This window comes from Molothrus aeneus, chromosome 17, assembly GCF_037042795.1.
Source record: "Molothrus aeneus isolate 106 chromosome 17, BPBGC_Maene_1.0, whole genome shotgun sequence".
Taxonomy (NCBI): domain Eukaryota; kingdom Metazoa; phylum Chordata; class Aves; order Passeriformes; family Icteridae; genus Molothrus; species Molothrus aeneus.
In genome coordinates, this window is record NC_089662.1 from 1,054,126 (window position 1) to 1,070,333 (window position 16,208).

At 56.4% G+C, this 16,208-nt stretch overlaps 1 protein-coding gene across 1 annotated transcript; it reads right to left on the minus strand.

The window, feature by feature from the left end:
* Positions 1-1,939: 1,939 nt before the first annotated feature.
* Positions 1,940-13,144, minus strand: LOC136564077 (dentin sialophosphoprotein-like). The gene is made up of 3 exons (XM_066561846.1): positions 13,110-13,144; positions 11,283-12,271; positions 1,940-1,947 (listed from the first exon to the last, which is right to left on the minus strand). The coding sequence occupies exons 1-3, from the start codon at positions 13,142-13,144 to the stop codon at positions 1,940-1,942; spliced, it is 1,032 nt and encodes a 343-aa protein (XP_066417943.1).
* Between the last annotated feature and the right edge of the window lie 3,064 nt (positions 13,145-16,208).

Sequence of the window (16,208 nt, forward strand, 5' to 3'; positions counted from 1 at the left end):
AAGATCCTACAGCCAAAGGACACAAAGGAGATTTCCCTTCATGACCTTGCCATTTTTAGTGCCAGATACACTTCTTCCCTGCCAGCCACTTGTTCTCCTTTACTGATATTCCATGCATTTCCTGCTGGCTGCTGCTCCCTGGGTGCATCAATGGCAGAAGCTCAGCACATCCCAGAGCCTCTCCTGAGCTCCCTGTGGAGAAGCAGAGCCTGGCCCAAGGTCCAGGGAAGTTCAGAGGTGGCTCTGGGGATGAGCAGTGAGGCAGGAGAGACCTTGGGAGCAGCAGGGCCAAAAGCACTTTGCACTGGGGCACCCAGCCAGGCACCTTTGGGCACAGCCTGAGGTGTCCCCATCCTCCAAGGGCACTACAGCACCCACAGCTGAGGTGTCCCCATCCTCCAAGGGCACTACAGCACCCACAGGACTCCCCTGGAGCTGGGACACAGCCACTCCAGCTGGGAGCCTGCCTGCTGCACCCTCCTGTCCCCATCTGCTGCAGATGGAGCCAGGGGTGGCATTCCATGGGCACAGGGATTGCTGCTGCCCTGCATGGGCATCTGTGCAGTGACAGGGACCCTGAAGACACTCTTGCCCAGGTGGAAAGGTTATTTCAGCATCCCCTCAAGTGCCACACTGCCAGGGGGCTGCCCAGGTGTCCCTGTGCCCTGGGAGCCCTCAGCTGCCTCTGTGGGAGCTCCCTGAGCAGCCAGGCCAGTGTGGGCAGGGAAGGTCAGGCTGGCACCTCTGTGGGTCCTTCTGCTGGGATCTGGGAGAGACAGGAGAGGGCAGAGGCAGTGCCCAGGCTGGCACCCAGCCAGGGAGGGCGGAGAGGGGCCTGGCTGGGCTCACGTGCAGGAGGGGCAGCTCTGCCTCCCTGTGTGCAGCTCTGGCCACCAGAGCTCTCCTCTGACACCTTTGTGGCCTCTGGTGGCACCAGCAGGCTCTGGCACAGCCCTGCCAAGCAGGAGGAGGCAGTGGCAGACCCCAGCAGGTGGGGATGGATGGGCTCTGTCCCCCTGCCAGCATCACCTGCTCAGCACGTCCAGGGAGCCCTGGTGGAACAGGGAATGCCAGGCCTGGACATTTTGGGTGCAGAGCCCACAGGTGAGGGCCTGTCAGAGCTGCTGCACGTGTTGGGACAGGAGCAGTGGCCAGGATGGAGACAGTGACAGAGGCTTGGGGCAAAACAAGGGCACAGGGACCTGTGACCCTGCAGCCTGGAGCCCCAGAAGCCCAGAATGGCTTCTATTGAAAGGGACCTTAAAGCTCATCCTGTTCCAGCCCCTGCCCTGGGCAGGGACACTTCCCCAGGGTGCTCCAAACCCTGTCCAGCCTGGCCTTGGACACTCCAGGGACAGGGCAGGCACAGCTGCTCTGGCAGGAGATTTTCTGGCTCTCCAGGAGGCACCAGAGCAGCCAGGAGTGAGTTAATGCCACACCAGGGCCCCAGCTGCCTCCTGCTCCTCAGAACACAGGGAGGGCAGCAGGTCCTCGTGTGGCAGGAGGGACATGATGCTCCCTCCTGCTCCCAGCAGCTCCAGGATGGCACCACGGGCTCCTGGTGGAGCTGGGCCTGGGCTCTGGAGCCAGGAACAGAGTTAGGGCCAGAGGGGATGGCACAGGTTGGGCAAGGCGCCTTGGATGCTGTTTTCCACCACGGTGTGTGGGGAATCCCAGCATTCCCAAACTGCTCTGGCTGCAGGAGCCACCCCAGGGCTGGGACAGGAGCCTGGAATGTGGAACAGCCCCTGCTCCACCCCCTTGTGCTCCCACCCTTGCAAGAGGAGGGAGGTGGGACCCTCTGTGCAGCCCCTCTGGGGCAGGGGTGAGGGGGAACAGCTGGGCACAGCTGAGACATGGGGCTAGGAATTGGAGGGGTATTGATTAGAAATGGATATTTAGATGAAATATTGATTAATATTCGCTGCATTTTACTGTGCTAGCTGCCTGTAAAGGGAAGACAAGGATATGGGGGACCAGGTATATGTGGGAGAGCAACATCAAAGAATGCAGGGATGTGTGATAAGGGAAGGATGATATTCATCAAACAGGACAAAATTACAAGGCTACCAAGATAACAAGGCTTCTCTGGACCCCCAACTAGATCAAACCATCCTTGTGGTTTGGACTGTGACCAAAGAATCAGTAAGCATGTGCAAGAAGATGAGGTGAAGAGGTCAGCTCTGATGAAGAGTACTTACTTCATCCCCCTGTGACCTCCAAGGATCCCCAGATGACCACCAGAGACAAGTATGCAGGCACAGGGGACTGATAAGGTAATTAACTGATAAGATAATTAACATATGAAGCGGGACAAGGTGGAGCCAGGAAATAAATATGCATTGATGTATTGCAAAACCTAATGTATATATAACATTTTAGAAGATAAAAAAGAATGCTGAGAATGGGGAGATGCACATGTCTTTGGGGAGGTATCCTGCCTGAGCCCAGCCCAAAGTACATTCCTACTTTATAACTCACTTTGTCTTTGGCTTTTAGAGTCTCTGTGTGTGTCACAGTCACGGGGCAGTGCCCAGGGTCGGTGTCACAGCAGAGCTGGCAGGAGGGGACATCCCCAGCTCCCCTGGCCACCAGCCCATGGGGACAGCAATGCACAGCCAAAGGGTGGCACCCACCTGCACCTGGCAGGGGCTGAGCCTTGGAAACTGCATCTCATAAAAAACTGTCACCACCTGGAACCTGCATCGATCCCAGCCGAGGGGGAAACTCTTCACTAAAGAGGGCATTTCCAAAATGGATTTAACTGGGAAAGCAAAAGTGCAAATTGAGTTTTAAAATAAAATGCACAACATTTAGAATAAAATGCTGACTCCATCCCTTTCCCAGGGATGCAAGTGGTATTTCTTTCCATTTCTCTCACCCAGCAGTGCTGTGTAACATGCACCAGGTACATGGTGGGGCAGAGGATTCCTGCTCTTCCATTAATTTATTCCTATAGCTGTATTTGTTTTACAGTATTCAGAACAGCTTTTACTCAGTGTTGATTGAAGCATCTTATTTTCCAGATCAAAGTGCTGCTTTGTGCTTTAATGAAATACTTTGACACAATAGCTCTGCGTTTGTTGGAAATCATTATTGAATGTATTGAGAGCTGCTGGTCCTCTCATTAACTTGCTGTGTGCTTGTCTTCCCATCTTGTTCAAAGTGTCAAAACATTTCCCTACAGAACAATTCCATCAGGATTTACCAGCAGTGCTTGTACACACCGGGATGAGGCTTTGGGTGGGATCTGTGTGCTGGTCCAGTATCAAAATAATAACAACAGTGAAAATTAGAGGCTTGAAATTGAAATTCATTTTGAGTGTAATTGTTGTTTCCCCAGTTCAAATTTTTTACACTTTGCCTGAATTCCACCCTATTTCTCCCCTTTTCTGTCCCTCACCTGTCCCTTTTTCCTTTATGTTCATTTCTCTGCTTGCTTTATACCTGTAAAAGTCCCTTTTTTCCACTTGGAGTGCCCAGTGTGCAGTGGAACAGGGAGATGGTCTTTGCCAGGCTCTTCATCCCTGTTAGGAACACAACAATCCTGTTTCCACAACATATTTGCAAAATCCTACAAATATTTTCACTAAAAATTGCCAGTTTCTCTAATCCCAGGGAAAAAGTATAGAAAAGGAATTTTAAGAAGAATTTTAAGCATGATTTAAATTGTCCTCAGCCTGAAAATATCCATTTTGTGACTCTCAGAGAAAGGCTCAACTTTAAGAGCAGAAATCTCAGATGTGGAGGAGCAGGGCAGAAATTTGGGCAGTGCAGAACTGAGCTGTTCCCCCCCTGCCCACCTGGCTCAGGGTTGGTGCTGCTGCTCTGGGGCACAAAGTGTGGCTGGGTTAATGTGGGATGTGCATCCCTGAGCTCCTGCAGACAGACACGTGCCCTGTCAGGGACAGGCTCGGGTTTTGCACTCCAGCTTGTTATAGATACACATTATAATATTGGCTTTTTGCAAATATTAACATGGATTCTATATGTGTGGTGTTAAAGTAACTTTGGTATATAGTTTTTATTTATACTGTTAATTAAGCTTAAGACATAATAGTGAAATAGCTGATATCAGTGTGCTTGTGTTAAACTGCCTGCTTGGATGAGATAAAACCCAATGCACACAGGATGAGCACACCTGGACAGACCTGCCAACCATCAGCACTCACCCTCTGAAGGTAGTGTGGGCCAGGGCCCAAAACCTGGAAATGATAAAGAGAAGGAGCCAAAACCACAGCCAAGAAACACACATGCTCTGAAAAGACAGAAACGAGGAGAGGCCATGTAAAATAGTCCTGAATATGCAAACTACTTTATGGATATGCATAAGGAGCTATGAATATGCAACAGGCTGATTCAAGGTAATTCAAGGTATTTCAGGGGGATCCCCGAAGAGAGCAGTGTGCTCCTGGCTGAGTGCCCAGATGCACCTGGCCCTGATAACCTTTGCTCTGTGCTCCTGGTCTCCCATTGTCCTTTCTTGAACTTTTGACATTTTCACAGGAGAGTGAACGTGTTTTTCACAAGCTGAACCATGAGAGGCTTTGAAAGGCTCTTTCAGGCCGTGCTCAGCCCCTGCCCCCGTGTTCATCCAGCCTGTGATCCCAGTGATTCACCTCGCTGGGTTCCCTAAGCCTGAACTGGGCATGGCCCCTCAGTGTGAGGGTGTGCATGGCACACAAAGCACACTGAGACACCCAGCTCCATCCCTGTGCTCACCCAGACACCCAGCTCCATCCCTGTGCTCACTGAGACACCCAGCTCCATCCCTGTGCTGACCCAGCTCCATCCCTGTGCTCACTGAGACACCCAGCTCCATCCCTGTGCTCACCCAGCTCCATCCCTGTGCTCACTGAGACACCCAGCTCCATCCCTGTGCTGACCCAGCTCCATTCCTGTGCTGACCCAGCTCCATCCCTGTGCTCACTGAGACACCCAGCTCCATCCCTGTGCTCACCCAGACACCCAGCTCCATCCCTGTGCTCACTGAGACACCCAGCTCCATCCCTGTGCTGACCCAACTCCATTCCTGTGCTGACCCAGCTCCATCTCTGTGCTCACCCAGACACCCAGCTCCATCCCTGTGCTGACCCAGCTCCATTCCTGTGCTGACCCAGCTCCATCCCTGTGCTCACTGAGACACCCAGCTCCATCCCTGTGCTCACCCAGCTCCATCCCTGTGCTGACCCAGCTCCATCTCTGTGCTCACCCAGACACCCAGCTCCATCCCTGTGCTGACCCAGCTCCATCTCTGTGCTCACCCAGACACCCAGCTCCATTCTCAGTTCCATTCTCAGCTCCATCCCCATCCTGGCTTTGGGCTCTCTGCTGCTGCAGGAGGCAGCTCGAAGCAACTCCTCAGCCTGGGCTCTGCCTCCCTGCTCCCTCCAGCCCCTTCCATAGGGTTTGGCCACTCAGCTGTGGGATAATCCAGGCCTGGACCAGGGAGAAGGGGCTGGGGGCATGGGGAGGAGGGCAGGGAAGGGCTGGCATGACCCTGGCACCCCCTTGGGGAGGGCGTCAACCAGACCATGGGCCCTGCTCCTGGGCATGCTCACAGAGGCAGCAATGCAAAGGCTTTGTGCTGGGGGGAGAAGCAAGAGTGGCAGGGAATTGTGCCATCAGGAAAGGCCCAGGCTGTGGTGGCTCCTGCAGGGTCCTTGGGGCATGGAGGGGAGGTGAGGGGACAGGACACAGGCAGCACTGGCTGTTCACTGTCTCAGCACAGGAGTTAATGCAGCACAGGTGCTGCCACACACAGGGTTTGAAACGTGCAAAAAGCAGGATCTGCCCACAAACATGTGTGGGAATTATGGAGAATGAGGGGATTTGGGGTGGGGGAAGTCAAACACCCAGGGTGATGGTGTGCACACAGTCCCAGCAGTCTCTGGCCCAGCAGTGGCACCTCAAGGAGGCAGCTGTAGTTTGCTTTTCATGGTCCCAGCCCTTCTCCCTCAGCATCCTCCGCTGGCCACAGACTCTCATGGCAGCAAAGTCTGGAGGTTCCTTTCCTCAGTACCTCAAACACCCTGGCATTGCCACCTCCATCCTCTGGAGCAGCTCCTTTTACAGCAAATCTGTCCCAGAATCCCAGAACGGTTTGGGTTGCAAAGGACCTTAAAGCTCATCTCAGTTTCCCCCTGTGCCATGGGCAGGGCACCTCCCACTAGACCAGGCTGCTCCATCCAAGCTGCCCTGGAGCACCTCCAGGGATGGGAAGTGGGCTCAGGGTGTGGAACCCAGCCCACAGCCTGGGACAGGGTTGGATTTTGTGCAGGGTGTCCCTGTGCCCCTCTCTGTCTCTGATCTTTGACAGAGAGGTGTGAGGCATGGCCATGCTTGCCCAAGCGTGCCTGCCCTGGCTGCTGATCCAGGCAGAGGCAGAGCAGGAATTGTCAGCCAGGAGCACAAAGCCATGTTTCATTCACCTCAGGTACATAAAGCAGGGTTTGGCCTCACTGCTCTGCCCATTCTGCACCACAGATCAAAGGAGAAGAGCCCTTTCAGCGTGGCACTGCCTGCTGGGGCACAGCCAGGGCTGGGGGACATGGCCAGCGGGGCAGGGCCTTGTTTGTCACCAGGGTCTGTCCCAGGGTACCCAGGCAGGGCAGCAGGGCAGGTTCAGCCCAGAGCCACCAACACCACAGCAAGAGGAGATGGCCTCAGGCTGTGCCAGGGGAGCTCTGCAGGGCACATCAGAGAGAGTTTCTGCAGGGAAAGGGTGCCCAGGGCAGTGGTGGAGTCACCAGCCCTGGCGGTGTTCAAAGCATGTGTGGATGTGGCCCTGGGGACAGGGGTTAGTGCTGAGCAGGGTTAGTGCTGAGCAGGGTTAGTGCTGAGCATGAGTTAGTGCTGAACATGGGTTAGTGCTGAGCAGGGTTAGTGCTGAACATGGGTTAGTGCTGAGCAGGGTTAGTGCTGAGCATGAGTTTGTGCTGAGCAGGGTTAGTGCTGAGCATGAGTTAGTGCTGAGCAGGGTTAGTGCTGAGCAGGGTTAGTGCTGAGCATGAGTTAGTGCTGAGCAGGGTTAGTGCTGAGCAGGGTTAGTGCTGAGCATGAGTTAGTGCTGAGCAGGGTTAGTGCTGAGCAGGGTTAGTGCTGAGCAGGGTTAGTGCTGACCAGGGTTAGTGCTGAGCAGGGTTAGTGCTGAGCAGGGTTAGTGCTGAGCATGAGTTAGTGCTGAACATGGGTTAGTGCTGAGCAGGGTTAGTGCTGAGCAGGGTTAGTGCTGAGCAGGGTTAGTGCTGAACATGGGTTAGTGCTGACCATGAGTTTGTGCTGAGCAGGGTTAGTGCTGAGCATGAGTTAGTGCTGAGCAGGGTTAGTGCTGAGCAGGGTTAGTGCTGAGCATGAGTTTCTGCTGAGCAGGGTTAGTGCTGAGCAGGGTTAGTGCTGAGCAGGGTCAGTGCTGAACATGGGTTAGTGCTGAGCAGGGTTAGTGCTGAGCAGGGTTAGTGCTGAGCATGAGTTAGTGCTGAGCAGGGTTAGTGCTGAGCAGGGTTAGTGCTGAGCATGAGTTAGTGCTGACCAGGGTTAGTGCTGAGCAGGGTTAGTGCTGAGCAGGGTTAGTGCTGAGCATGAGTTAGTGCTGAGCAGGGTTAGTGCTGAGCAGGGTTAGTGCTGAGCAGGGTTAGTGCTGAGCATGAGTTAGTGCTGAGCAGGGTTAGTGCTGAGCAGGGTCAGTGCTGAGCAGGGTTAGTGCTGACCATGAGTTAGTGCTGAGCAGGGTTAGTGCTGAGCATGGGTTAGTGTTGACCAGGGTTAGTGCTGAGCAGGGTTAGTGCTGAACATGGGTTAGTGCTGAGCAGGGTTAGTGCTGACCATGAGTTTGTGCTGAGCAGGGTTAGTGCTGAGCAGGGTTAGTGCTCACCAGGGTTAGTGCTGAGCAGGGTTAGTGCTCACCAGGGTTAGTGCTGAGCAGGGTTAGTGCTGACCATGAGTTTGTGCTGAGCAGGGTTAGTGCTGAGCATGGGTTAGTGTTGACCAGGGTTAGTGCTGAGCAGGGTTAGTGCTGAACATGGGTTAGTGCTGAGCAGGGTTAGTGCTGAGCAGGGTTAGTGCTGAGCAGGGTTAGTGCTGACCAGGGTTAGTGCTGAGCAGGGTTAGTGCTGACCATGAGTTTGTGCTGAGCAGGGTTAGTGCTGAGCAGGGTTAGTGCTCACCAGGGTTAGTGCTGAGCAGGGTTAGTGCTCACCAGGGTTAGTGCTGAGCATGGGTTAGTGCTCACCAGGGTTAGTGCTGAACATGGGTTAGTGTTGACCAGGGTTAGTACTGAGCAGGGGGTGCTGTGGGGTCCTGGCTGCACTCACTGATCTCAGAGGTTGTTCTGTCCCTAATGATTCCATGGGTGACTGTCCTAGGGTGAGGTTCTGATGCTGTATCCCCATTCCTGTGTTCTGTTCATGCTGGATATCATGTTCTGTGCCTTCCAGACTGGCTGTTAAGAGCGAATGTTTTGTTTTGGTTTTGCTCTCAGCCGCTCCCCCACGGCTGGCAGGACACACAGACAGGGCAGTGCATGGTGCTGCTTTTGCTTTTTGCTTTGCTTTTCCCTTTGCTCTTGCTTCTGCTTTGCTCCTGCTTTGCTCTTGCTTTTTGCTTCTGCTCATTAGTTAGTTTAGCTAAGCAGCCCAAATTTTCCCTGGACTGTTTCTCCTTTCCCTTTTTTGGACCTACTCAAACCTGCTCCGGACTGGGAGCAGGGAAACACCGAGAGTTTGCACCTTGTGGCTGCAGCAGCTGACCCAGCACAGGAGGGACTGAGAACAGAGTGACCACCCCCAGAGAGACTTTCTGAAGTTGTCATCTTTTTCAGAGCAGTGACAGAGTGGTGTCCCCTGGTATTGTTCATTCTGTGTGCTGGAGGTGCTGTGCCTGGTAAATAAACAGGTTCTTTCCACTTCTCTCCAAGGAATCCCTCCCCTCCTGGTTGGGAGGAGGGGCTGTGTGGGTTTGCTTTCTGGAGGGGCCCCTTTTGGAGGTTTTCTCCCAAATTTGCCCTAAACCAGGACAGTGATCAGACAAGTTCCTGGTGCAGGCACAGCTCCAGGGCCCAGGTGAGCCCGGGAGCAGGCCCAGGCTGGGCTCAGCCCAGTGCCCAGGAGCCAACCCAGGCAGGGCAGGGGCCCAGGAGCCAGGCAGGCCCTGGGTGCAGGGCAGGGCACGGTGCCACAGAGGGGATCAGCCCTCAGCAAAGCCCTGCAGAGCCCTGGGCCTGCACCCAGGGCCCCAAGGGACAGGGACACCCTGGAGCCTCACCAGGGGAGCTCCTGTGGGGGATGCTCTGGGACCACCCTGTGGCTGCTGGGTGCCAGAACACGACTCAGCCTGGCAGGGGCACTGGCACAGGCACTGCCAGCACCCAGGGACAAAGTCCCTCAGCTCTGGGGTCACACAGCCCCTGGCAGCCTTGGTGGGCTGGGGTGAGGCTGCCCATCACACAAACACAGCAGTGCACCTGGCTGTCCCCATGGAACGACCTGGAAATGTCCCTGAGCTGCTCCCAGGAAACCTCCAGAGCCCGGTAGGGAACAGGAGCGTGCCAGGGGAGCTGGGGAGTGCTGATGGCAGGGGGTGCAGAGCCCCTCCCAGCCCACCCTGCCTGTCCCAGGCCTGGGACCCTGCTGGCTGAAGTGCCCCAGAGATAAACACTGCCCAGGACCTGGCTGTTCATTGTGTTTTGCAGTAGCTGCAGCCCAGGGGATGTGCTGGGGGTAAAAGGAGCACTGAGGAACACCTGCAGGAGCCACCTGGGAGGCAGCTGGGCCAGGCTGGCTGCAGTGCAAGTCATGGCTCATCCCCAAATCACAGAGCTGGGCTGGGCTTGGATGGGAACCTGAGTCCTCAAAGTGCATCCAGCACTGTCCCTTGGGGTGGGGGACCCTGCTGTCACAACCCCCAGCTCCAAGGACTGATATCACCCCTCTGTGGTACAGGTATGGCACTAATGAGCCTGGGGACTCCTCCAGGACAGGACTCAGTCTTCCTCAAAGCACAAGAAAACACAAAAATGTGGGTTTGTCTTCCTTGGGACCTTCCAAGAAACTCCCACCAAACTCTGTTGTTTGTATTTGTGCCCCTGGGATACCAAAGTTTGGATATAAAAAGCCCCAAATGAAATGAAACTGCTGACCACAAACCTCCCCTGAGACATCTGAGCACTGCAGTGGTGGAGGAGGCACAGATGGGGCAGCAGGGTCCTGCTCGAGGGCAGCAGCAGCAGGGCTGGGGCAGGACCCACAGGGATGGGGCAGGATCACAGGGAGGGGCTGGGCAGGATCCACAGGGATGGGGCAGGATCCACAGGGATGGGGCAGGATCCACAGGGATGGGCTGGGCAGGATCCCAGGGATGGGGCAGGATCCACAGGGATGGGACAGGATCACAGGGCTGGGGCAGGACCCACAGGGATGGGGCAGGATCACAGGGATGGGGCAGGACCCACAGGGATGGGGCAGGATCACAGGGATGGGGCAGGACCCACAGGGAGGGGCTGGGCAGCAGCAGCAGGGCTGGCTCAGGATCACAGGGAGGAGCTGGGGCAGAGCAGGACCCTGCCCATGCCGGGAGGGGGGACTGGGGCTCCCCCAGCACAGAGCCCAAGGAGCAGCCTGCAGTGCAGCTGGGACACGAGGGTGTGGCACAGGCTCCTGCAGGAACCTGCCCTGCCCAGGTCACCCCCAGCCCCTTCCCCTGCCCAGAGCACGTCCAGGGCACTGACATTGCCTGTGCTCACCTCTCTGGCAGCAGCAGCTCCTGGGGAGCAGCAGAACCTTGGTGTGAAGCCACCCCAGTGAAGTGCCAGGGTAAGGGCAGGGACAGCCCCCAGCACTGGCACCCCAGAGGCGACTCCGGGGGTGCTGCTGGCACAGTGGGGGCACATTTGGAAATGCACAGAGCTCAGGGTTGGTGCCCTGGCTCTGTCCTGTCCTTTCTGACTCCACCCTTGATCCAGCTCCCAGCAAGCACCAGCCAGGAGAGGTGCAGGACACGAGGGGGGACAGCCCTCAGGTCCCCACCCTCACAGCCCAGGGTGAACCTGCCCGCTCTGCCAGGGCCAGATCTCCCTGTGCTGGTGTCCCTGGTGCCACTGGTGTCCCTGGTGCCACTGGTGTCCCTAGTGTCCCCAGTGTCCCTGGTGTCATTTGTGTCACTGATGCCACTGGTGTCCCTGGTGTCACTGGTGTCCCTGGTGCCACTGGTGTCCCTAGTGTCCCCGGTGTCCCTGGTGTCACTGGTGTCACTGGTGTCTCTGGTGTCGCTGGTGTCCCTGGTGTCACCGGTGTCACAAGTGTCACTGGTGTCGCTGGTGTCCCTGGTGTCACCGGTGTCACAAGTGTCACTGGTGTCCCTGGTGTCGCTGGTGTCCCTGGTGTCCCTGGTGTCACCGATGTCACTGGTGCCACTGGTGTCTCTGGTGCCACTGGTGTCACTGGTGTCGCTGGTGTCCCTGGTGCCACTGGTGTCACAGGTGCCACTGGTGTCACTGGTGTCCCTGGTGTCCCTGGTATCACAAGTGTCACTGGTGTCCCTGGTGTCCCTGGTGTCGCCGATGTCACTGGTGTCCCTGGTGTCCCTGGTGTCACTGGTGTCCCTGGTGTCGCTGGTGTCCCTGGTGTCACAGGTGTCTCTGGTGTCCCTGGTGCCCCTGGTGTCGCTGGTGTTGCTGGTGTCCCTGGTGTCACTGGTGTCACAGGTGTCCCTGGTGTCACTGGTGTCCCTGGTGTCACTGGTGTCACCGGTGTTGCTGGTGTCACTGGTGTCACAGGTGTCACTAGTGTCCCTGGTGCCCCTGGTGTCGCTGGTGTTGCTGGTGTCCCTGGTGTCACTGGTGTCACAGGTGTCACTGGTGTCCCTGGTGCCCCTGGTGTCCCTGGTGTCACTGGTGTCACAAGTGTCACTGGTGTCCCTGGTGTCCCTGGTGTCGCTGGTGTCCCTAGTGTCCCTGGTGTCACCGATGTCACTGGTGCCACTGGTGTCCCTGGTGCCACTGGTGTCACAGGTGCCACTGGTGTCCCTGGTGTCGCTGGTGTTGCCGATGTCACTGGTGTCACTGGTGTCACAGGTGTCTCTGGTGTCCCTGGTGTCCCTGGTGTCCCTGGTGCCCCTGGTGTCGCTGGTGTTGCTGGTGTCCCTGGTGTCCCTGGTGTCACTGATATCACTGGTGTCACAGGTGTCTCTGGTGTCCCTGGTGTCACTGGTGTCCCTGGTGTCCCTGGTGCCCCTGGTGTCGCTGGTGTTGCTGGTGTCCCTGGTGTCACTGGTGTCACTGGTGTCACAGGTGTCACTAGTGTCCCTGGTGTCACTGGTGTCCCTGGTGTCACTGGTGTCACTGGTGTCACAGGTGTCACTAGTGTCCCTGGTGTCACTGGTGTCGCTGGTGTCCCTGGTGTCACTGGTGTCACAGGTGTCACTAGTGTCCCTGGTGTCGCTGGTGTCCCTGGTGTCACTGGTGTCGCTGGTGTCACTGGTGTGTGTAGGTGACTGCTCAGAGCCAAGCCTGGCTCCTCACTGTGCAGCATCACCCCAGACCTGTTATTCACTGGCTCCATCCTTTTCATTGCTTCACCTCCTGATGGTTCCCAAAGCTCTGTGGTGTCTCTGCTGGCTGCCTTTGGATGAAAAGGCCCCAGTGGAGCCCCTGGGCTCTGTCCTGCCCTCCTGAATGCTCCACTTCACGTGAAGCCCCTCAGGGCTCTCCCCCCTCCCAGTCAGCTCCCATCCATCACCGTGTCTGCAGCCCTGCAGCCCCACGTGCTGCTCTTTGCAAACCTCGTGTCCTTCCCTGGCACAAACAGAGCCTCTGCCAGGTCAAGAGCACCAGGGCAGCTCATGCTCCATGAGCCAGTCTTTGTGTTTACCTTTGGGGACTGAATCCTGATCGTTTTGAGTTCATTCTGTGTCCTTCTGGTGGCTGTTTGAGTTTTTCCTCATCTCTGAATTGCTGAAAGGCCTCATCTCTTCTGAGGAATCCATCAGCCCTGGCAGCGTTTCCTCTTCAGACTCACAAGAGCCACAAATCCTCTGTGCTGATTTCTGCACTCAGGCCAAGGTGCTGCTCAGCTTCTTGGGTTTTCTGAGGGGCACAGAGCTCCCCAGTTTCCCACCATTCCCCGTGATCATCATCTTCCTCTGCCTCCATTGATGGAGAGCACCACAAACATCCTGGGCTCCACGAAGGAGGTGAGGAGCTCCTTCCTCATCCTTCCCTCACCTTCCCTCACCTTCCCTAGCTGGCAGCGACCCAGATCCAGCTCCCCCTGAGGGGCTGTGCCCTGGCCAGCCCTGTGCAGCTCCTTGCTGGCCTCCTCCCCCTGGCACCCCTGCAGCCCCTGGGGGAGCCCTGGCATCACCCCCTGGCAGCGGGCTGGGCACAGCCCTGCAGCCTGGCCCTGCTCAGTCCTGGGGGACAGCTCCCATTTGGGGACAGCTCCTGCTTTGGGGACAGAACCCATTTGGGGACAGCTCCTGATCTGGGGACAGTCCTGCTTTGGGGACAGCTCCTGATCTGGGGACAGCCCCTACTTTGTGGCTCAGCCCCCTCTTTGGGGTCAGCCCCTGCTTTATGGCTCAGCCCCTGCTTTGGGGTCAGCCCTGCTTTGGGGTCAGCCCCTGCTTTATGGCTCAGCCCCTGCTTTGGGGTCAGCCCTGCTTTGGAGTCAGCCCCCAATTTGGGGCTCAGCCCCCCGTTGGGGTCCCTGCAGTGCCCTGCAGGAGCACAGCAGGTTTGGGGTGGCTGAGGGGAGGCCCCCTGGGCCCTGCTGCACTGGGGGTGCCTTTGCAGAGCCCTGGAGCCCCACAGCAGGCAGTGGATGCCCTGTGGGCAGCCAGGGTGGGGACAGGGCCAGCAAAGCCTTTGGCACGGGGTCCCTCCCTGCAGCCTCAGCCAGGGCTGCTCTGAGCTGCTCCATCCCCACGGCCCCAGAACAGCCCCTGAGCTCTGAGCACCAGGACAGCCCCCCCGAGCAGAGCAATGGCACAAATGGCCCATCCCACAGCACTCACTGGGGGCTCAGGTGGCCACTTGCCTTGGTTTGGAAAGACAGGAGTCTGCTAAGGAAGGCAGGAGCCTCCCCTGAGATGGAGAATATAAACCCTCCCCACCCCTCTCAATTGCTATCAATTTTAAATTAAGGGGCTCTCAGGCAAAAATATGGGAGCAGGAAATGACAGTTCTTTAATAGGGAAAGGAGAAAAATAAAAGGATACAATAAACAATGCAATACACGAGAACAACACTGTCAGAGTCAGAACCCAACCTGACACCCTGTGGGTCAGGGTGTTGGTGGCAGTCCCATTGGAAATGTGGCTGCAGCCCTCCTGAAGTATCAGGTGTGGTTCTGTTGGAGCAAGGGGGTCCTGTAGAGAAGGATGTATTCTTGCTCTGACGATCCAGTGGAAGAAGAGGCAGCTGCTGTTCCTCTGGGGAATCCCATGGAGAAAGCTGTGCTGGTGTCTCCAAAACCTCTGGATTATATCCGGGTAGGAATGCTTGGCTCCTCCCTCTGGGCTCACATCTCCCAATGGGATGCTGTAGTTCTTATCAGCCATGCAGGGACATTCAATGGCTGTTATCAGCAGATGTCCCCTCCCAGGGAGGTGTGAATGTGGTCACTCAAAGAGAGAGATCAGGCAAACTGCCCACTTGACAAAGGTAATCTGCCCTACAGATGGGAATTGAAAACATCTTGCATTGCAATCTTCAACACCACTTCACCCCTGGGATTCATGGGGCCTGCTCCAAACCTCCCTGTCCTTCACCAGCTGGCAGTGACTGATGCCCGTGCCCCAGAGCCAGCACGGGCACAGAGTGCCCAGCAGTGTGGGGTGAGGCTGATGTGGGTGCTTTGAGGACACAGGTCACCTGTCCCTGCCCTGCTGAGGAGCAGCTGCTGCCAGCGTGGCCAGGGCACATGGCACTCACTGTGCAGGGACAGGGCAGGAGCTCTCAGAGCCATCACAGCCCCACAGTCCTGCCCAGCACTGGCTCCCCCAGGGGACACAGCACCAGCTCCAGGCTGAGCCCTGGGACCCTCCTGTGCCCTCCTTCTGCAAGGTCACCCAAATCCCTGGAAATCACCAGATACTGGGAGTTGCTGTGATGAGTTGTCATGTTGCCCTGATTTTTTAAGATTTTCTAAGCCATCTGATGTTTACATTCTTGTAACAAACTTTCTCTCACACTTTATGTAAATAACTCATTGTTTTGCATTCTTTTATGGAGGAGAAATTTATGGACTGTTGGTTTGTCCAGTGTCATTGGAGAGGTGGCACTGTCACCCTCCAATCCACTGTCACTTTTGGAAATCTATAAATGTTGGAGTCAGAAATTTAAAAACTCTTTTACCTTGAAAAGAGCAGTGTGTCCACATTGTGTTATCTCGTGTCCTATAGTGACATTGTCCATGATGCATCAAACCCCTGTCACCACCAGTGTGCCACAGGCTCCCTTCCCTCCTGCTTCCCCCAGAAGAGCCAGGGAGGGTACCCAGCCTGGAGCAGGCTTCCTCCTGCACCCCCTGTGCCTCCTCCTGCCCCTGCTGTGCCTCCTCCTCCTCGCAGCACTGCTGAGGAAGGCAGGTGAGGTCCTGCCCAGCACAGCTCTTGCCTCATTCTGCCAGGGAGCATCACGTCAGGGCAGCGGTGCCCTGCTGTTGGCACAGGCAGCACCGAGCACACGGGCACGAGGGCACCTCAGCCCCTGCCAGGAGCTGCAAAGGTCCCAAGTGGCCCCAGGAGCCAGAGCTGAGCTCTGCCCCAGCCCTGGCTGGCTGCAGAAGAGGCTGCTGGGCCCCAGAGGTGTCAGCCCTGCTTTCAGGCTCGGCTGGACAGCAACGGGAGCAGTGCTGGCAGCAGTGGTGGCAGCAGGGACAGTGGTGGCAGCAGGGACAGCAGTGATGGCAGCAGGGACAGCAGCAGTGCTGCAGGGGACACCAGGGCGTCTCAGGGGGGAGCTGTGTCAGCTCTGAATGCCCAGTGTTGGGGAAGATGAAACAGGAAAGCCTTATCAATATGATTGTCTGGCAAAAGATTTTGAGAATATAGAAACTATAAGCGAGATTGAAATGAAAGCAAGCTTTGAGATACCTCAGTTACTGAACAACTGGAAAACAATGGTGTGGCCACTGAAGGTGATCCCCTTTTGATGGAACAACACCTTCTGCTTGCAGACAGGCCCAAGGGTCAGAGCAGACCCTGCCAGCTTG